Source organism: Calypte anna, chromosome 2 (genome assembly GCF_003957555.1).
Source record: "Calypte anna isolate BGI_N300 chromosome 2, bCalAnn1_v1.p, whole genome shotgun sequence".
NCBI classification, from domain to species: domain Eukaryota; kingdom Metazoa; phylum Chordata; class Aves; order Apodiformes; family Trochilidae; genus Calypte; species Calypte anna.
In genome coordinates this window covers 149337004-149358555 of record NC_044245.1, presented here as the reverse complement: position 1 = coordinate 149358555, position 21552 = coordinate 149337004, and the positions used below count along the sequence as shown (strand labels likewise).

The window sequence follows — 21552 nt, the reverse complement described above, 5'->3', positions numbered from 1 at the left end:
TCATCCTGGGCTGAGAACAAGCCAGTAATTCCCATGCTCACCTCCAAGGAGCTCATGGAGAGGGTGGAGACAGTCTCACTCTTGGACACCACACCCGAGTTCCCTGAGTCACCTGTGTCCACCAGGCTGTTGGGAATCTGTGACTCGTTGGAGATATTTTGGGAAGCCAGCTGCTGCTGCTGCTGTTGTATCATGGAGGAACCTTGCACCTCACTGCATGTCATGGTTACAGGCTCCCGGGGAGGGCTTTTGACAACAAAGCCTGGATCAGTAGCCATACTGAGGTGGATGAGCCGTGTCTGGGGCATCTGGTCAATATTGATGCTGTATTTGCTCTCATCTTTGGGTGGTTTGGCCCGTAAGGTAGATGTGTTGGTAGGCAGAATGACATAGCTGGTGTCCAGAGTTTGTTCTTGTGCCCGGGAGAGCTCTGAGTCCAACTTCTTGAAGATGTCCCCATCACAGATGTAGATGGACTTAGGTGGCTGGTTCTTGTCCTTCTTCAGAGTGAGAGAGTGATTGCTGAACTCATTCAGGTTGATGGCCCCCAAGTAGTGAGGTGAGCCCTGAAGATGCATCTTGGAAACATTGGCTGGAAGACTGTTAAAGTTTGATGATCCCTTCTGGTGGTTGAGTTTTAATTTCTCTTCATCTGGCAGTGATGGACGCTTCAATGTTCCTGTGATGGTTGAGGTCCTGCAGGTGGTGATGTCTTTATTCAGCACTAGGGAGACAGAGAAATTTCCTTAGCACCTCACTGAAAGTTTTGATATCACATCAATACACCTACCACAGTCACACCATGCTAGCATGTTCCCTTAGACCTCATAAAAAGTGGCTATGGTGGCAGAAAAAATGTTTTATACTGTTTTTTATTTTTTTTTTTTTTTAGTTGTGGTCTTAAATCCAGGATGCTGAAGGCAAAGCTAAAGCTAGGGTGAAAAAAAAATGTTCTAATTTTGAAAGAATTCTTTGTGCTGCAGATCTGACACAATCATGGCCAAAATTCCAAAGAAGCCTTCACACAGCAATATGGTGAAAAGCAAATTATGTCTGTCAATTTAGTACATGTAGTGTATGTATACGTGTCTATATTACATATTGCTAGCCTATAAAAGAGTAGAAATTTTTTTAAAAGAAAAGGTTGCTTTCATGTAAATATTCATTTTGATTCAGAAAATATCTGAAATGCCACATAATCAATAATTCCAAATTTATTTATTTTTTTTAAACTCATTGAACTGCTTCATGTTTCTCTTTTCCCTTGAACGGTTTCGGTGTTTGGGATTTAAAAACACCACACCACATTTTCTTATAAAATTTCTAACTGCTCTCTGAAAAGCTTAATTTCTAGTAATCATGGCAAGCCTTGGTGCAAGCTAATTACTTAGTGTTCTTCAATTTCCCCCGAGGAGAAAAAGAGTACCATGAATATTCCTTAATAGGAATTAAGAGGAAAAACTTAAACTGAGGACAAGGTGAACATGCCAATTAGGAGATAAATAAAGGACACACAGACTCTCATTCCCATGCAACACTGTCCACAACAAAACATCTGCTCCTTTCCTAGGAATAAGAATTTATTCTCTGTTGATTTCAGGCTGCAACAAAAAAAAACTTAGGAAGATAATGACAGCCCAGATGCTGCAGTTGATGTTCTTCAGGAGATGGAAATCACAGACTGTGGGGCAGGGGCAAAGTGGTGTGGGACTGAGGGTTACTTACCCAGTACTTCAGCACAGAAAAAGAGAAATAAATGCACGTTCCTCTTTCTCCCATCTCAGAGACAAAAAAAAGGTCATTTCACCTATTTTTTCCTAATGGACCAGAGACAGAGATCTTTGAGATAACCTGACACTATCTGGGAGGTGTTCCTGCCATGGCAGGGGGGTTGGAATGAGATGATCTTTAAGGTCCCTTCCAACCCAAACCATTTTATGAGTCATTCTATTCTGTTTGTTCTACCTGGGATATGTCACCAGCATCCCTTGGGACTGAGGACACACTGATTGTTCTACCAACTCATACTGAATTGATGGGTGCTAGAGCAAAACTTCCTTCAAAACCTGAAGGACAGGGCAGGATGAGAAGGTTACCATGTAGAATAAAAATAACTTTTGAAAAGCTTTTAAAGCTAAACACACTTGGGTGTAAACTATGGCAGCAATGGTCACCTCCACATTGCTAGAGGACAGGGCTGATAAATCAGAGCATTACAACATATTCAGAATGACAGGAAGGTGTTGCTGAAGGTCAAGCCCTTTACTTGGGAGTGTCAGGAAGGTTTATGGATTCAGGTTCTTCTCCATGCTCATGGAAGCTCTGGAAGGTGGGTTTGGAGAGGTTTGCACTTGGCAATCTCCAAGCCTGGAGCAGAGTGAGCTTTCAACACAGAGCCATGGACTGAATCCCACAAGTGGGTGTAAGTGAGGAGGTTATGAGAGGTATGAGTTGTTTCTCCAGTCCATCATAACATAAGAGCTGGTGCCTCCAGGAGAAATGATGGCATGAAATCAATGGGCAGATTTCTCTTTTTTATTGTTCAATAAGCAAAACACATTGGATGATGCACCATGTAGAAAAAATCTTTGAAATGGGGACTATTTTTAACTGCATAACTTGATGCAGAGTAACAGTGATGTATCAGGGGCAGAGCATCACCAAAAAATTGGATAGCTGCATGTTGGCAAAAGAGGGGAAGTTTAAGATGCTAATCCAGGGTCTTCTGCCCTGAAGCCATGTGAAACCAATCATCTCCTTCCTTTCTTCTGGGAAGCTTGATTTGGGAGCAAGAAAATCCAGAAAAGCTCCTTTATTGCAGAAGACCAGGTCTGCCATGGTTTCCAGCTCAAGGTGATCTTGGCTGTGTGTGGCATCACCCAGGCTGAATGAAAGTTTGTTGAGAACAGGTTCAAATCAGACTTGTTGCCATGTGCACTTTTTTTTGCATGTGATTTTTTGGAACTGAGGTCCTCAGTTAAAAAAAAAAAAAAAAAAAAAAAAGAAAAAAAAAAAGGAGGAAGACAAATGATAAGAGGCAGACAGCTAGAAATGAGAGTGTGCTAGACAGAGAAACAGAAAGAAAAAAAATGGACAGACCCTGAAAAGAGATAAATGGACAGAAAGAGACCACAAAATAAGATATCACAGGGTAAGTGAGATAAATATACTATAACTGTGGTAAGCTTAGGGGGAGGGAGTGAAGAAGAGAGGAGGACAGGAGAAGATAAATAAGATATAGTTAGGTATTAGATAGATAAATGATAGTGACAGTGATAGACAACACACAGAAACACAGTGACAGAGATAAATGTTGACAGAGATAGAAATACATAAATAACAGGTACAGCAAGACAGACAGCTGAGGACAGAGATAAATAAGTGATTGCAAGATAGAGAGAAAGATGAATTATAGATAAATGCATTAGAAGTGGATAAATAAATGATAGATTAGATTAGGAAAAAAAAGATAAATGGAAGGGACAGGTAGATGTGTATAGAAAGTGAGAGAAACAGAATTAGAAGAGGGAGAGAAAAAGGAGAAAGGGAGGGAGGGAGGGAGGGAGGGAGGGAGGGAGGGAGGGAGGGAGGGAGGGAGGGAGGAGGGAGGAAAGGAAGGAAGGAAGGAAGGAAGGAAGGAAGGAAGGAAGGAAGGAAGGAAGGAAGGAAGGAAGGAAGGAAGGAAGGAAGGAAGGAAGGAAGGAAGGAAGGAAGGAAGGAAGGAAGGAAGGAAGGAAGGAAGGAAGGAAGGAAGGAAGGAAGGAAGGAAGGGATTAAAAAAGACAAAGAAATAAAGAGTGTGAAGGCTCATGATGAAAACACAGTATGTAGGATCCTTTGCTAGGGGAGATCCTGGTTTGGAAGATATGAATCATATGCAATTGCCAAGCAAGCTGATATTTCTCTTGCTTGGGAGAGGGGAAAAGCCTGGCAGAGGGTGTGGGTGTTGGTAAATAAAAATCTAAATATCTACAAAGGGTAAGGAAAAAAAACCCCGCCAAATGGGCAAGCATGCCAGGACCAGGAGAGATAAAAAACTGCAGAGATGAACAGGTAGCAAAGGAGAATCCAACCCCAGGGGAATGAGGGAAAAGAGATTTATTGGGAAAGGGACTGCCAACTCATGCAGATCTTCAGGATTAAAATGAGTATGTGGGACTGAACACACAGGAGAAAGGTGCAGGCAAAGAGGGAGAGCTCCCCCACCATATGTACAGACAACTTTAAACTTCACCACAATGAGCATGGAGCCAGGTGGAGTGATTGGGAGGCTCTAGAGGTTCCAGACCCTCTGGAAAAAAATCTCTCCTGAGCATAGAGCTGTCTGAGGTTGGTGGGACCCATTGGGACAGGGATTGCTAAAGCAAAGAAGGAACACAGTAAGAAGAGATGGATCTCTTCTTGATACTCTTCTCTGCCACCATTGGCCATGGAGAAGAAATAATACTACAGAGTCAAGGCTTAACCTTAGTTAGAAGGCCAAAAGAGTTCTGCAAAATAGGGTAATCAAGCACAGAGGGGAATTAGGAGTGTTACTTTCTTTTGGCCAGGGCTGAGAGTAAAGGCAGACCACACAAGTGCATGCAAGCTACTAAGACACACACACAGAAAACAGAAAGGGGAAAAAAAAATGGCCTAGTTCAATCCCCAAACCAGGTCACTTGCTGATTCTCACCTGTGATGTGCTCACCTGATCTACAAGCCATATCCACATCCTTCTCAAAATCGGTCTGAAAGACAGAGAAAAAAGAGGACGTGGTCAAAAAGAGAAGGGGGAGGAAAGAAAACCATTTGGAAAATGCAAAACCCCATTTTAATTAGTGAGGCAGACACAACCATTGCCAGAAGAGCAGAGGAAAGATGTTTTGCTTGGGCTTTGAAACATGGCCAAGAGATCCTTTTTTCCACCTGTGGCTTTTGAACCTCAGGCAGAGGTGAAGTTATAACACTTCTTTCCACCTGGATTCATCTGCTCATCCATACACTAATCCCTGGGTTGCCAGATTAAAATATCTTCCTGGAACACTCATACACATTCCTAAAAAAAAAAAAATAGGAGAGGTTCCTGGCCTGATCTGCCTTAGATAAATCACCCCACACTTAGTCTAAGTGGTTTCCCTTCCACTTATTAAATGGATCTGGGGATGGTGCTGAGAATACTGATGCCCACTGGGCTTTCTTGTGCTCTATCACCCAGTCCCATGAAGGGGAAACAAGTTTTTTTTCTCTGTTTCTGAAACTCTTAGCATATAAAACCAATGTCCTGAAAAGACAAAAGCTGAAAAACTTTTTCAAGCAGTCTGCCCAGCGAAATGAAACTCCTTTCTTCTCCAAGTATGAGTTAATCCTTTTCCTAAAGGTTTTAGCAGATAACATTTCAAAGAACTGGATACAGTGAGTCACAGTGGACAATGAGTTTTCATGGAGTAATGGAAAGGCCACAAACTGTCAAAAGGTAGAAGAGTTCACTGATTATTTCTAATCTCATTTGAGAAAGAAGACGCTTAATGTGATTAAATGCATTGCAGTTTAATGCTAAGAAGACTGAAAAAAACCCCTACCCCATCCTCTTGGGATAAACCCTTTAATATTAGCAGTTTGAGATCCAAGAGTTTTTGAAGAGATGGTTGAGGAATTATCTCAGCCTTCTTGATGTTAATTTCTTAGTAAATTATTTGAGATATCAAATAAATCTGAAAATAGAAGAGGAATAAGACAGAACTAACTTTTAAATGGGCAAATGTGATGACACAAAAAAAAATGTAATCTCATTTTCATGACTGGAGTTTCAGAAGAATGTAAGTGAACAGCCTGTACTAGTTCTACTGGTAAATAAATAATAGATATGTTTATATTTAATACCAGTCAACAACATTTTGTGGAAAACAATTCTACTCAGCTAAGCTTCTCTTCACTTGTTGGGCAGATTTGGAGATTACTGTAAAATGCCATCCTTCAAAGCTTTTGATTTCTCTGGTTATCTTACAACCCAGTCAGTATAAAATAACATTTTACTCCCCTAAAAATATCAGTGACATCATTCACATCCAGATTCCAGAGCTTTTTGTGCCTGAATCTGAAGAAACTGATTCTAAGGTCTCTCCTTCTCAACAAATCCATCAAGAGTGGAGGAGTAGATGTAAAGTCACTGCTGAAACCCTTGGAGCTGACACAAACTTTTGCAAGGTGGTTGGTAATGAATGAAAACAGAGTTATACAGAGAGACAAAAAATCTGAAGCTTCAGAATATGACACTTGGGATGGTGACAAAAGAGTAACAAATACAGCATCCACATTTCTGGGCCCCTCGGTTCAAGAAGGACAGGGAAGTGCTTGAAAGAGTCCAGCGCAGAGCTACTAAGATGATTAAGGGAGTGGAACATCTCCCTTATGAGGAAAGGCTGAGGGAGCTGGGTCTCTTTAGTTTGGAGAAAAGGAGACTGAGGGGTGACCTCATCAATGTTTTCAAATATGTAAGGGGTGAGTGTCAGGGAGATGGAGTTAGGCTCTTCTCAGTGGTGACGAGTGATAGGACAAGGGGTAATGGGTGTAAATTGGAGCACAGGAGGTTCAAGTTGAATATCTGGAAAAAATTTTTTACTGTAAGGGTGACAGAGCCCTGGAACAGGCTGCCCAGGGGGGTTGTGGAGTCTCCTTCACTGGAGACATTCAAAACCCGCCTGGACACGTTCCTATGCGAAGTGCTCTAGGTGGCCCTGCTCTGGCAGGGGGGGTTGGACTAGATGATCTTTCGAGGTCCCTTCCAACCCCAAGGATTCTATGATTCTATGATTCTATGAAGGATGGGTGGGTTTGAAGGGCAGGTGGAAAAGGGTTCTATAAAGAACTTCAAGGGAGGATAAAATAGCTCAGTGTGTTAACTTATTGCAAGGAAGATTGACACTGGATATGATTATGCCATCTACTATTAAAGGAGCAAAAGTATTAAGCATGCAAGGGCATTTCTAATTACAAATAAATAATAAAATGTCTAAATGCAAAAAATAGGCAGAGCAAGAACCTGTCTGAAAATGAGAAGACCACACATTAAAATTAGAAATGAGGCACCTGTTGCTAACAAATACATATGAGGTGTAGGAGAATTATCTCTCTCTTAATGTCTTGACTTCAGACTGTGCTGTTTGAACTGAGACTTGTCCCCAAGCACAACCTACTTAGCACAAAAACGACTGGAAAAGACCCAGCATTGGGTGTTGATATTGGTGTAATATTAATTAAATGTGGTTTTAAAACTTGTTCAAGTCTTGTGATAGTTCCAATGTCTTTTCCCTGAGAAATAAAATGCCTTTTATGTCATCTGTATCATGCAAGAAAGCTGGGGAGGGACTTTTTGGAAGGGCATGTGGAGAGAGGACTGGGGGTAATGGTTTTAAACTGGAAGAGGCTATAGCTGGGTTAGACATTAGGAAGAAATTCTTTGGTGTAGGAGTGGTGAGACATGGGAACAGATTTCTCAGAGAGGCTGTGGATGTCTCATCCCTGGAAGTGCTCAAGGCCAGGCTGGATGGGGCTTGGAGCAACCTGGTCAACTGGAAGGTGTTGGAACTGGATGATCTTTAAGGTCTCCTCCAACCCAAACCATTCTATGATTCTGTGATAGCACTGAAGCAAATATACAATTCCCCATAGCTTATTCTTCTACAGCCTTCTCTAGACTCTTTGTAAAGGGCTTACACAACAGGACCAAGTCTTCCAGTGTTTAAGCTATATTCCCAGTAAATCAACATAAACAATGCTTCTTTTGAGAGAAACAAATCCCTTTGAAGCAGCATCTTTACAACAAAGACCCAAGACATTGTGATTAAAGCAGTATCACACTACTGTCTCCTGTCTCCAACTAAGATAAGGCAGCACGGTGGGGATGAAAAAGCCTGGAAGATTTGGGAGGTATATTTTGGTTGTGCATTTGCTGGGAAAGAGGGGATTTCTGCAAAACTTGGTGTGTAAGTTTGAGCCTCTTAATCTTAAAATGGAAAAAAAAAACAACTTGTGTGAAAATGCCTGATCAAACGTAGGTTTAAAGGCAAAAAAAATGATGATAGCAAAATGGGTGATGGACAGAGAGCTCTGCTTATCAGTTAGGAGTTGGAAGTGCCCATAAGTTCCTTAGTAATAGACTAGGAGGTAGTTTTCCCTACCATTAGCTGAGCGTGGCCATTCTGAAATGAACCCCCTGAGTCTCCATTGCCCTCTTCTTGACGATCCACTACTCGACACTTCACAGCATCCTGGACCTGCAGGAATAAATGGATTTACAAAGTCAGAGCCAGACAGGAATAGCAAATCATATTAAGTTCTTCTGAATTAAAAAAAAAAAAGAAAAAAAAGTCCTTGGTAGATCAAAAGAACACAGAATCCGTCTTAATAGCATTGGGGTATTCATTTCAAATGGTTTATGGGTTACATATCTCACAGGTTAACAGAGCAACTCAAAGGTTTTACAGATATCCTGAGTCACTGAGCTGACCACTTCTAGTTGCTTGATTTATATGGTCAAGAATTAAAATGTCTTTTATTTTGCAGCTTGTAATACCTTTACAATGGATTCAATTACATAAATCATGATACTGGGCTTTACAATGTCTGATTATGATCCTGTATCAGCTGTAATAAACATCTGATTCAAACCTCACTGAAATGAATGGGAAAAAAATGCCAGTGACTGCAATGGAAGTTAAATGCAGGTCCATAATCATAATGCAATTAGTTGAAGGAGTCTCCGCCAAGTCTGTGGTGTAATTCCATTGATTTCATTGGCCTGCCATAAGAAATTAATCTGTTTTACTAAATTTAAAGGAGCTGTAAGGAGATGAGATGAAATGAATATAGAAAAAAAACCCAACCCAACCCATCCTGTCTCTGTTATTAATAGTCTATCCACTCAGTAGGATGAAAAGAGTAAAAGAAACATAAAAGATTCATCCTTTTCTTCCCTGATATAATTCACTATTTTAAATCTCCACAGGGAGGCTGGGGAGAATTTACTCAATTTCCTTGCTTGATTATTGCCAGCTTTACTTTCTAGCTGGAATATCTAGGCCCTAATGCCAACATGTAATCATGCTGTAAATCTCACTGGATGGAGCTCTTTTTGAAATCAAACAAAAAAATTGGTTTTCTTCATATTCCACTTTCAGAGCAGGAGTGTAAACATGCAGGAAATACTAATTTTGGTGTTAAAGAAGTAAAACCTGGCATGCTAGCTACTCTAAGCCCCCAGATTCCACACTGCAGTACATGATAACCACTGATCCATCCCTCCTCCCCTCTAACTGATAGGGTCATGGGTCGTTTTTTTGGTCTACACAAAGGTTCATAGGATTAAAGAAGGCTGACTGGGTTCTTTTTCCAGATGTTTTATATGGCAAGTACCTTGGTTATATAAAAAAGAATGGTTCAAGGCATGGTTGGATGGGGCTTTGAGCAACCTGGTCTAGTGGAAGGTACCCTTTCCTATGCAGGGGGGTTGGAACTAGATGATCTTTAAGGTCCCTTCCAACCCAAACCATCCCATGATTCTATGATTCCATGATTCCGTGAGTTGTCTCACCTCCCGCCTTAGGATGCAATGGACCATAACGATGACAAAGCCCTCCAGTGAGTCAAAGACAGCAAAAAGGATCTGGAAGAGTGCTGAACGTCGATCTGTGATTGCCAGAACTGCAGACATCCAGGTGAGAGCCAGGAGAGGTAGGACCACGCAAGAGCTCCAAAGGGATGCCCTGTCAAGGGAGAGGAAAAGAGAATTCAGCTCCACTTCCACATCCCCCACTTCCACGTGGGATGCTAATTCAGCCTCCTGATCCCTTGGGGCTTCAGAAGACTTCTTGAATAAATTTATCTGTGTGCTAGATGTCTTCTGAGCCCCTGCCACAGGGAAGCAGGAAGCTGCTTTGCACACTCAGGCTCTACAGGAGGGACTACATTTCAATGGTGCAGTCATGCAAAAAAACTTGAGGTGGGGAGGAAGGATGCAGCTACCTCACTGCCCCTTTCATTCCCTTCCCACTAATCCACAAGGAGGGCATTTCCCAAGGAGGGGAGAGACAAAATACAAGCACCACAGGTTGCCAAAGGGAAGGGGGAAGAGTTGCAGCAGAGACTGGTTTGTCACGATGGCTGTTGGTACTTGGGTTACAGACACTTGGACTTCCACAGCACATGGAAGACACCAACACTGGGGACATGTGTCACAGTTTCAAGTGACTAAAACGGACAGGCATAGGAGCTGAGGAGGGGATTGAGATTTTGCTGTTGCTCCCTTACTCTACAGCTGATGCTCCCTACAACACCACGTCCATGAACAGCAGGAGAACTGGAATTTGACCCAATTTGTCAGCGGACAGAAAATTTTCTGCCTTCTTGTGTGACCTCCCCAAACGAATGTTTGGAAAAACAAAATAAACAAAAAAAAATATATTATGGCTGTTGCTATATTTAGCAGTTATGGTAAATACGTTTATTCCTTTAATCCTTTATTCCTTAAAATAATTAACTATTCAAACCACTTCTTAAGTCACAACCAGACAAAATGGTTTCCTGTAACGCATGAACCCCCACTTGATCTATGAATGATGGCTCTAGAAATGCAGTGTTATTCACAGGGCCTATTTAGTAATTCACTTCTTTGACCAAAAAAGGGCCCAAGCAATTTTAACAGTTTGCTAGGGAGATTTAAAGCTGTCATTCATCCTAAATATTTGGCAGTACTAGTGTGCCAAGAGCTTTCATCTAACAACTAAGAGTAGACCTATGGACAGGCTGGAACAAGCTGAGCTTCAAGAGCCTTCTCTGCAGAAAACCTCACCCTATTTATTAACAAACAGCTACAGGCAACACAATAAATTACAGGACAGATATCATGACACAGGTTTTACAGTACTTACATGGGGCTTGCTTACCATTTTCTGATATATGATCAAAGTTTTTAAAGTGTGTTTACTCGCTGGTTATCCAGGTACCTCTCTCACAGACTTCAGTGAGAGTTTTACCTGAACAAAGCTGGAGCTTGGACACAGGTATGGACATCAGGATGTAATGCCCTGGCTTCTGTTACAGATTTTCAAGGGTTGTTACTCCAGTTCTGCTGTAATGACCACATACTGAAGTGACAGATTATTTTTCTAGTCAGAATGGTGCTCTAATAGCAAATATTTCTGCAACCCATCCAGACTCAGATGTGTTCCTTAGTGGTTTTATTAAGCAATGAAGGGAGTAGATAAATGGAATAAGTTTATTTTTTCAATTAAATACCCATTTTGACATTTTCATATCAGATAAGAGCCATGACATAATCTCATACCTTGTACTTTTACACAGGATGATAAACTGAATGTTCTCTGATATCCAGGATGAACTATAATTTCAAGGCATTTAAAAAAATAAAAAAGCAGCAGCCAGAGAGCCCTCAACCAAACAACTCCTAAACAGAAGTTTCTATCCCACTTCTCCCTCATCCTTCTGAAATCTGCCTCATTGTTATGAAATCTCTCTTTAATGTCTTTTTCCATGGTGCATTAATAAAAATGTCTAAGTGCAGCAAAACTAAAAAATCAGGCAGAAAAGCTAAAGAAAAAGTTAAGCTTTGCTCTCTAACATGCCACTACAGGTGTGCCTTCCATGCAAGAATCTTCAGACACAACATGCCTGATGTATGGCTTGGTAGATGAAGTCATCCCAGTAGCAACTTGCAATTGGGATTGCTGGAAACCAGCAATAGAGACTGCTGGAAAAAGTCTGTACCAGGCACTTCTGCTTGCTGGAATTATCTGGTCTCCCAGCATGATAGACACAGATGTGGACATTGCTACCACCAAGGTGCAAACTTGGCAGCCACAGCTGAGAAGAGATCTGATCTCTAAGGATGGGTCTGGCCCAGCCATCTATATTTGGATGGGTTTTCTATTCTTGAAAGGAATTGCAACATCAGATTGACAGTGATTTGGGTCTGGATCCAAGATTTAGATGTGGATTTGGGGTTGTAAGGGATGATGCTCAGGAGGTAAATTACACTGGTCTGGAGTAAATGGTTAAATTTCAACTCATTGGCTTCAACACCTGCTTCAGATAGATATATATCTGCAGATAGATATATATATGCAGATATATATTTATATATATATGCTTTAAAAAGGTACTGCTTGAGTCCATTTGCTCTCCAGAGCACAGATGCAATGAGCCATAACTACAGTGGGGTTCCTTCAGATCTCCTCTTGTCTTCACACTGGACCCAGTCCCTGTCTGTGTCCAGATGGGAAAACTATTCCACTTTCCTCCAAGACACTGTGATGGACTCCTAGTGCTCCCAGGACAAACAGCCTTAAATCATCACTTAAATCTCTACCCTTCCAACCAGATGGAGAAAACATCACCTGCCCTTCCAGTTCAGGTGGTGAGACCTGTAAAACTCCACATATTCATCTAGAATAAGTCAGGATTCTCCCAATTAAGTTGGGCTGACTTGCACCACCTAAGAATATGGCCCTTCTGCCCTCTCTGTGATTCACCTTGCAGATGCCTTCTGAACAATATTCATCCATTGCAAACATTATGGAAATGTTGCTTGACACTTAATGCAAAAGTTTTATTCTCAGGCAGCAGATGGCAACAGGTCATAGGAATGTAACTGGCTCTAATTTGACTTTCAGAGCTCTGCTTAGTTTTTGAAATATTAAATTCAAAAAAAAGAGTCCTTTTTTTTTTTTTTTCCTTGCAGTCATATCAAGTCTAAAATTTCAGAAGAAAGCTCAGGGGAAGGTAAGTAGGTTGCCTGTGACATCGCCCTTAATTCTGCTTGCTGTGAGCTGAATTCATAGCAGAACTTCCACTTCTATCACTCTTCCATTCATCTCTTTTTTAGGAGCTCCCATGCATCCTTAAAAAGATCCAGAATACCTTATAGGACCTAAGAAACTCCATGGTATGGTGATGAAAACAGTGTCCACAGCTTTATCTAGCTTGGCAAAGACTTGGCCTTATGAAAGCACAGAGGTTTTGGCAATAAACAGTTGATGGCCTTTGGTCAAAATGTTAAAAGGAAGCTGGGGTTTTGTTCTTTAGCTGGTTGGCAGCCTTGAGAGTTTTCATCTTTGCAAAAAAAAACCTGGATAAACTGATGGCACTTAGAGGGCAGCAATGGAAAGAACAATAAAAGGCTTTTGGAAACTAAGACTTATATGAAGAAAAATCAGGAGGTTGCACCCTGAGAACAGGCAAGTGCTGGGGGACACAGAGTAAGTGGCAAAAAAGAGAGAAGGGGCCATTAGAAAGAGCTTAGTGATCAATTCTTCTCATTACTCATCCCTGGAGACATTCAAGGTGGGGTTTGAGAGGGCTTTGAGCAACCTGATGCAGTTAAAGGTGTCCCTTGTCACTTCAGAAGGGTTGGACAAGATGACCTTTAAAAATCCCATCCAACCCTATATATTCTAAGATTCTATGATCCCATGATTCTATGGTAGGTGGACCCTACACAGAAGACAATGAGTGGCTCCTACAGCACAGAAATTCTGCTCCAGGAAAACCTCAGTACAAGGATTTAATTTATTCATTCTCTCATGCATTATCCCTCTTCTAACTTGTACCCATCCCAAAAGCAAAAGAGTTGCCCCAATTTTAGGGACAGTTTCAGAGAAACTCCCTTTAACTGAACACCCATATATCCAGGATAGGAAATCTGTACCTAGATAAAGAGAGGGCACTCTGCAAGCTCTTCTAATGCACAGATAACACAGAAATACAGGGTCTTATTTCTATTTTCTCCCCAAAAATATTCCATTTTCTCAAAAACATATTTCTTCTCTCAGTTTCTGCAATCTGAACCATACAAGGTGGCCAACAGGAAATTAAATGCCACTGAATGAGGCAGGCAGGTCACAAAGTATCCATGGGCAGACTGCTTGATTATTCACCCCTGATGAGGGCAGATGATCCTTGAGAGTCCAAGTGAGGACCTGTGGGCCCAAGTATTATCCCCAGGTAAGGACAGAATTTCAAGTTCCTTGAACTGTAAGAGTAACACTCTCCTGAGGAACAGTGTCCTTCAAGAAACCAGCCATGCATGGAAATATTGATCAATATCAGATCAATATAGTCCTAGAACTATGAGGCAGGGAGAAAATTTGACCTCTAAGATTTCCTGGAATGCCTGTGAGCTAAGAAAAGAGCAAATCCCTTAGATGGGAGATTTGACACGAGTTTCTGATGGCATCAGAGGGATGATACATGAGAAAGATGATGATACATGAGAAGGACAGTGGTGGAGTCACCATCCCTGGAGGCATTTAAAAGGCATTTGGACCTGGTCCTTAAAGACATGGTTTAGTAGTTAGGTTATGGTATTGGTCAAAGGTTGGACTGGATGAGCTTGGAAGTCTCTTTCAACCTAAACATTCTGTGATTCTGTGATGACTCCCTGATACTGACTTTTGGATGGATTGCCTGCAAGAAAAATACACTGTGCTATCATCTTAGGCTTGGGCCAGTATCTTTCCTAAGGTCAGAACCCTAAGGTCCATGTATACAATGCACCTCCTTCTCCTTCCTTCTCCTTCTCCTTCTCCTTCTCCTTCTCCTTCTCCTTCTCCTTCTCCTTCTCCTTCTCCTTCTCCTTCTCCTTCTCCTTCTCCTTCTCCTTCTCCTTCTCCTTCTCCTCCTTCTCCTTCTCCTTCTCCTTCTCCTTCTCCTTCTCCTTCTCCTTCTCCTTCTCCTTCTCCTTCTCCTTCTCCTTCTCCTTCTCCTTCTCCTTCTCCTTCTCCTTCTCCTTCTCCTTCTCCTTCTCCTTCCTTCCTTCCTTCCTTCCTTCCTTCCTTCCTTCCTTCCTTCCTTCCTTCCTTCCTTCCTTCCTTCCTTCCTTCCTTCCTTCCTTCCTTCCTTCCTTTCTTCTTTCCATCAGCAGCCCCTGGTATCACAGACAAATTAATTATAAGGCTGAGGCTACCCTACAGGCAGAAATAAAAGGAAGGAAATGTGGGAATAGAAGTCTTCCAATAGCAAAATTTTCCCAACACCTTCTCCAGAACCACCTAAAGAGAATGGTTTTTTTGACCCACATCTGCCATGTCTCTGTAATGCTTAACAGGTCCTAGGCATCCAAAGCTTTCCTTTTTATTACTTCTCAAGTCAAGAAACAGCATTTCCACATTTTCCACATTTCCAATGTGTATTTTTCCACTTCTCTCATGATTACTACCTGCTCTCCAGTCAGTGATTTATCCTGTTTATCCTCACACATCTCCTTCCCTCACCCTTTCTCTCTTAGACACAGACATTATGACAAAGTTTCTCAAAACTTTTGTGATTTGCAGAAGCCAAGAAAAACGGGCAATAGGATTTATCCTTTCATGCCATGCTACCCCAAAAATAAGCCTCTGAAACCTGTGGGAGATAAGGTGGAGACAGCACAAGCAACCCCATCAAGAACAAGGCAGGAACATCCTTGATGTGCTTTCTGTCAAACAACCATAATTAATTCCAGCTCAGATCAGAGCCAGGAATCCTCATGGCATCTAATTTACATTACAAGACTTCAAAACTGAATGGCAAAGCTGGTCCAAGGTCTGGGATGGAGCCCAGCAGAATGGTGGCAGTGGCATGAAGCATAATCCAGGCTTTGCCTTATTGACAACTTCTTTTACAACAGATTTGGAGGAAGCAAAACAGAAATCAGCTGCAAAATGGAATGGATGATAAGGGTAGATGAGTGAATTAATTCTTGTATTATTCAGTGGCCCCTCTGCAAGGACAAGTGTATAGGACACTTGGGGACAAAAAGATAGAACCAGCACTGCAATTTGTCATCTAAGGGAGTCTATCTGCTGGGAAACAAAGCACATACCCTCTTAAAAACCCCCTCTAATTTTTATCAAACCACAGGGTAAGCAGCAGGTCTGGATTTCATATTTATTTTTTTTTTAAGATGGATCAGAATAGCTGATTTATGGCAGACCAAAGTCAGCACAGGAGGAAGAGTTGAGATTTTTAAAAAAATTATTATTGCTTTAAAATAAATTTACTGTGAACTGAAAACTATTTAACAGCCTAATCTATTAATAGTAAAGGTTCTGCTGGTTTAGCATTCCTCTGCAGTCACAGGAAACCAAAATGCAGTGACCTGCTAATTCCAGACGTGGTGTCTGGACCAATGCCATCTCATCATCTTAGCTGGGGTTGTTGCAAAAGGTAAGTAAATGACTTCAGCAGTGAAAAATGAATGAGATTGTGTTTGGGTTTTGCATCTCCTAGAAACTGCTAGCTTGCAATAAAGGTGGTTGCATGTTCTCAATTTTCTAATGGCAATTGATTGGGTTTCAGACATGTACATCTTTCTCTAAGCTGTTTTGGATTTTGTAGGAATGGCTCAGTTTTAAGGAAAATAAAGGGGGGGGAAACCTTGTTTTCAGATTTTCTGTTCTATTTCTACATTTTGAGATTCGTCACTCAGCTGCCTGATTTTGTTTAGATTAATTAAAGGTAAGAGTTTTCAACTTACAGATGTCTAGATCTGAGACTGTTTCTTTCACAGAGCTTACATAGATTGATTTAGACATCAAAATAAAAGTACAGCATCACTTGGCAGGGATGTAGATAGCAACATTTCAAAACAGGAAGGAAGACAAACCTTCCCTTACCTTCAAACCTTCTCTTACCTTAAAATTTGGGTAAAAAGCCAACTATATGAATAATAACAAAGTAACAATTTCTCCCACAAAGAGAAGCTCTAGAATTTCTTAATTTTTTTTTTTTTTTTTTTTTAAATTAACCCCAGTGGCATCTAAGAGGAGATTTAACAGCATTTGACTTTGTAACTCAGAGCTATGAAACACTTTAAGATTTTGAGAACTAATTCCAAGTGCTTTTAGGGATCCAAAAGAGGCAGTCAACACTTATCAGAACTGGAGCACTATGAGGTACTAAACTCAACTTCAGCTTTCATAAGAGAAAAAAAAAATACTTAGAAGTGATTCACCCAATCACTTAAATACAACTCAGCAGCCTCTGGAGTAAAAAACTGAAGGATACACTTAAGTTTTTGACAAATCTGGAGTTTGAGGCCACTGCCTAACATCATAATTAATGAGAACCACATCTTTAGGTCTGTAACTCCAAGAACTAAATTCAGCAAAGGCATTAAACATATACTCAGCTTCTGACAAATGAAGAGTCCCTTTGTCTTCCATGGGCTGCTCACATGCTTAAATCTAGGCATGTCATAAAGTGTTTTCCAGATTCCAGCCCATCAACTTGTGCTCCAGGGATGTTGCAGGAGCCCTACACTACTCATGGCCCACAGAATGAGGTCAGGGAGAGTTAGGGATGTGGGGAAGTGGGTAGGGACATGGGGGAGAGAAAACAAACGAGGGTTGGTGAGTGCGGGGAAATGAAAGAGGGAAATAAATTTTGGAAAGAAACAACAAAAAAAAAAAAAAAAAAAAGAAAAAAACCAAAACAAAACAAAAAATGAAAAGAAAAGAAAAGAAAGTGGAAAGAAAGAAAGAAAGAAAAGAAGTTGAAATTAGAGGAACTAACATGGCGTTACTGGTGGCTGTGGCCGAAACTTCAGCAGAAGAAACTACTCCACACTTGGAACATTTGAGCGTCATGCCGTAAAGGGGCACTGCCATCTGACTGCAATTAAAACCAAAAGACTGAAACAAAACAAAACACTTTGCTTATGAACACAAACGTCGAAAGGAAAGGGAAAGAGAAGCCAAAAAGAAGGAAAGGACGAAAGAAAGGCAGAAAGAAGAAAGGGAACCAACCAACCATACCCAGTTCGAAAAGAGAAAATGAAAAACAGGCAGGAAGAAAACTCTCTCATTTGTACCACTCCAGAGGTGGGAAATGGGAATAAAAATGTACAATTCAGAGAGGTGTTAGTGCCACTGGAGAGGGTGGAACTGTGTTGGTGAATGTTTTGACAGATTCAGGGTGTCTCTCTCTGGCACCCATGGAAGAGAAACCCGAATTGCTCTCTCCCAATCTCTACCTCCTTCTTTTTAGTTCATTTTGGAGAAATTGCTTTTTACCTCCTGGCCTTTTTGCTCCAAAACAAAAAAGGTGGCAGGGTTGTAGAGTAGAAGGCAAGAAGTAGGGCTGTGGGGACTGTGTCTACTTCTGTTCTTCCCTAAAGCAATGCAAGGGATAAGCCATATATTTTCTCCAATGGCCCTTGGGTGCTAATCCTTGTCTTGGTAAGGATACCCACATGGCAGCTGACAATACCAGGAGATAAATCCTTCTTTGGTTGCTTAATCTGTCATGAAGGACATGGAAATGGGGTTGTTTATGTCCTGGATGTTAAGCATAAACTCAGATGTTTCGTATGACTGTTAACCTACCATGAAGGGAGCTGGACTGGCTGACTACTTTTGAGACATTTCTGCTCTTGGATCTTGTTTTGGGGCTGAAAACATCATTGGGGTGAACTCTGAGGCTTACTGACATCAGCTGATTCTGCTTTTTCTGGGTGAGATCCATCACAGGGACAGGCCAGTGTGGGCTGCTGGTATAAGGGGCTGCAGGGATCTTCCAAAGGACACAACCTCATGGTTTTTAGAAGCCAATGTGTGTGAACTCACCCAGTCGACAGGCCACCTTCTACCCAGAAGCCACCTCAAACCTGGCTTGGAAATGAACTGGAGTCTGCAAATCATCCTACAGACCTACAGGCAGTGCCTAATATCAGGGAAGCCATGGACATCACTGCCAAAGGGCAGTGGGTCTCTCCTTCTTGGGTGATGGCAGCTGGTGAGGGGTGATGTTTGAGGGGTTTTACAGCCCTACCCTACCTGGGAGAGAGATTAGGAATCTTGACAGATCATTTCTTAACTTTTATGGCTTTGTGTTCAGTCTCACTGCAAAAATTCCATCCCCATGAACACCAACACAGCATTACCAGGGGTCCTAGTGGCCCACTTTTGAGTGGCTATTGATTGGTCTTTTGATTAGTTACAGTGCCATAAGCCATTCCTCCCTTCCAGAATAATGGCTGAGGTATCCCAGAGAAACTTTCAGCCTCCAGACACAGAGAATATTAAGTGCTGTGTCAAAAGATTCCTATCTTGTAGGGAGGATGGTGTAAATCCAGCGAGGACAATGGCTGAACCAAAGATAAACTGGGTCTTGAGAGGCATTAAGTGCATGACCCTTAAAAAGAAAAAAAAAGACAGCTTATCCCCAGATCTACAAGCCACAAAGAACAGATAAGCAGAGAGACAGAGAGAGGCAGAGATAGGCAGCAAAAAAGAAAGTAGATTGATTTGAGGAATTGGATGGAAAACTATACCAGAAAAAACATGAATGACACTGAATCACAAAGAACTGGCCAAAAGACCATTGTAACACACAACTGTAACTGCTGCTGGGTGTATTAATGCAGAAAGTTGTAAGCAGTAAGCACAGATGTGGATGCATTTAGATTCTAATTTGTTCTTGCTGGGGCATGAGGTTGTTAATATATTGAATTTCCGTAGCAGGTTTATATTGGTGCCTGTTTGTATGAAAGGGTAGCTAATGAAATAATCACAGAGAACGATGCATTCATTTAACTTAGCTTTTCCTGCTTCATAAATATCCACAAATAGCTCACAAACTCATCTGGTGTGCTCACTGGAGCCTGGACTTTCCTACCTTTTAATGAACAGTGCTTTACACCACAGACGCCCCAAAGAGCAGGAGCACTGCTTCCAAAATGATACATTCCCAGATGAAGGGCAATCCAAAACTGTTCCTATTTTAATGTAGTTATCACCTTTCCAATTACTTTCTTCTCTCTGCTCTGACAATCCAGCTCCCTTACACCCCACCAGGACAGTCACCCCAAGAATATGTCACACAAGGTATTGGGTCAAACTTCCACAAGTCCTCACTATAATTGATGGAGAGATAAAAGAAGTAAAGGTCCTCTAAGGGGCAAGTTGAAACAACTAAACAAGGCTCCTGCCCCTCTCCAGTAGTTACAGAGGAAGCCTAGGGAGATGAAAACTCATCAGGCTAAACTAATCCTTTGAGAATATACCCTATAGTCTCATTCTTCTTCTCTGGATGCGTGAGTAGACAAGTGCTTCTGGAATAAATGTTGGCTGAATAAATTTAAAATTCATTTTCAATGCTCCTGCATCTGACATTAAAACATTCAGTTTTAGTAGTACTCCCATCAGTAGAGATTAAACACTGCTGGTGCAGCTGACTGCAAATGGGGATGGTTCTGCTGGGAGACACTTGCAGAGTTTCTTCCAGTGCCTGGCCAGGGGTTGGGGGAGTTGTGTGAGTTCCTCCAGATCTCCAAGTAATCCCACCCAACTCTCTGCAACCTGGTTTTATGATAAATCTATAAAATTATTGCCATTAGAAAAGCAACGTTTTCTGACAAATGTGGCAAGAGTAATCATAGGAATTTCTTCTGCTAAGTATAGGGCAAAACCTATCAGGTCTCAGGTATGGTTTCACAGGAACTCTTAGCACTGAATTACTCGTGCCAACCCATCTGCATTATGTGTGCTGAGCTCCTCAGTGTTCAACAGATCTTTTTTTTACCCTTTTTCTGTTTTGGGTTTTTTTTTCTGTTTTTTTCCCCTTTTTTTCTGTTTTTCCAAGACTCAACCATACTTCTTGCCTCTGCTAAAGGAAACGCAACGTTTCTTTATGCCATCTCCTCAGATCCAAACATCTCCAAGGTCATTACTCATTCTCATTATCTTCAAATCTACTTCCCAACACGGTTCCCAAGCCCAGGCCAGAAGTGGCTAGATAAAGGGAAGGAGGCACCAGAGCTCTCAAAAGTGCTGCCACAATCACAGCGGGTGCACTTCGAAAGGAGAACAAAATCATTAAGCACAGAGAAGGCTTAAAAGTGCTGCACACACACACACGGACATGAAAGAGGGGGGGGGAGGGGGGAAAAAAAAGAGAAAAGAAAGAAAAAACAAAGAACATCAGAAAAAATGACTTTTTGTTTTGGTTGTTGTTTTTTTTTTTTTCTTCGTAGGTTTTGTTTTCAAAAGTACAACTATGGATGTGATCAATAACCAGCTGCTGTGTACTAAATAAGGTCGTTCCTTAGGCACTTTAGATTAGAGAGGGAGAGACTGAGAGGCTCATTGCTTTTCTAATCCAATAAAGCATTTATTTCAGTGCTGACTTTCAAGTGCAATGATCTCGCTGCAGACTCTGCCTGCTGTTGGGATATTTCCTTGAGTTCTCTCTTTGCAAAGAAGGCATCACCCAGAATGAAGCACTCACTTACCAGCAGCTCTTTTGGGCAATGCACCAAGGTCACTTCTTCACATACAACCTAGCAGCAACCTCTGATCACCAAAATGTGCTTAAATCTCTTCTTCTTATCACGACCATGGCACTGCTCAAGGCATTGAGATTCCCCTCTTTACTGCACCAAGGGAACCCACTGCTTGGCCATGTTAACACAGCAGATAAAACATGAACTGAACACAATCCTGGGGCTTTCCCCTGGCTGGGTCAGAGCTTGTTCCCACCCCTCAGGTTTCCTGCTGTTGCTCAATTAAAAACCACTTC

The 21552-nt window shown here is 41.5% G+C and overlaps 1 protein-coding gene across 1 annotated transcript in view; it reads right to left on the bottom strand.

Moving 5' to 3' along the window:
- ADGRB1 (adhesion G protein-coupled receptor B1) overlaps positions 1-21552 on the bottom strand; it is a 223264-nt gene that overhangs the window by 13683 nt on the left and 188029 nt on the right. The window contains exons 25-29 of the mRNA XM_030445190.1: positions 17548-17646; positions 9572-9743; positions 8160-8255; positions 4676-4730; positions 42-724 (exon numbers count right to left, since the gene is read on the bottom strand). Coding sequence (XP_030301050.1) covers positions 42-724; positions 4676-4730; positions 8160-8255; positions 9572-9743; positions 17548-17646 — 1105 coding nt within the window. The remainder of the gene's footprint in view (positions 1-41; positions 725-4675; positions 4731-8159; positions 8256-9571; positions 9744-17547; positions 17647-21552) is intronic.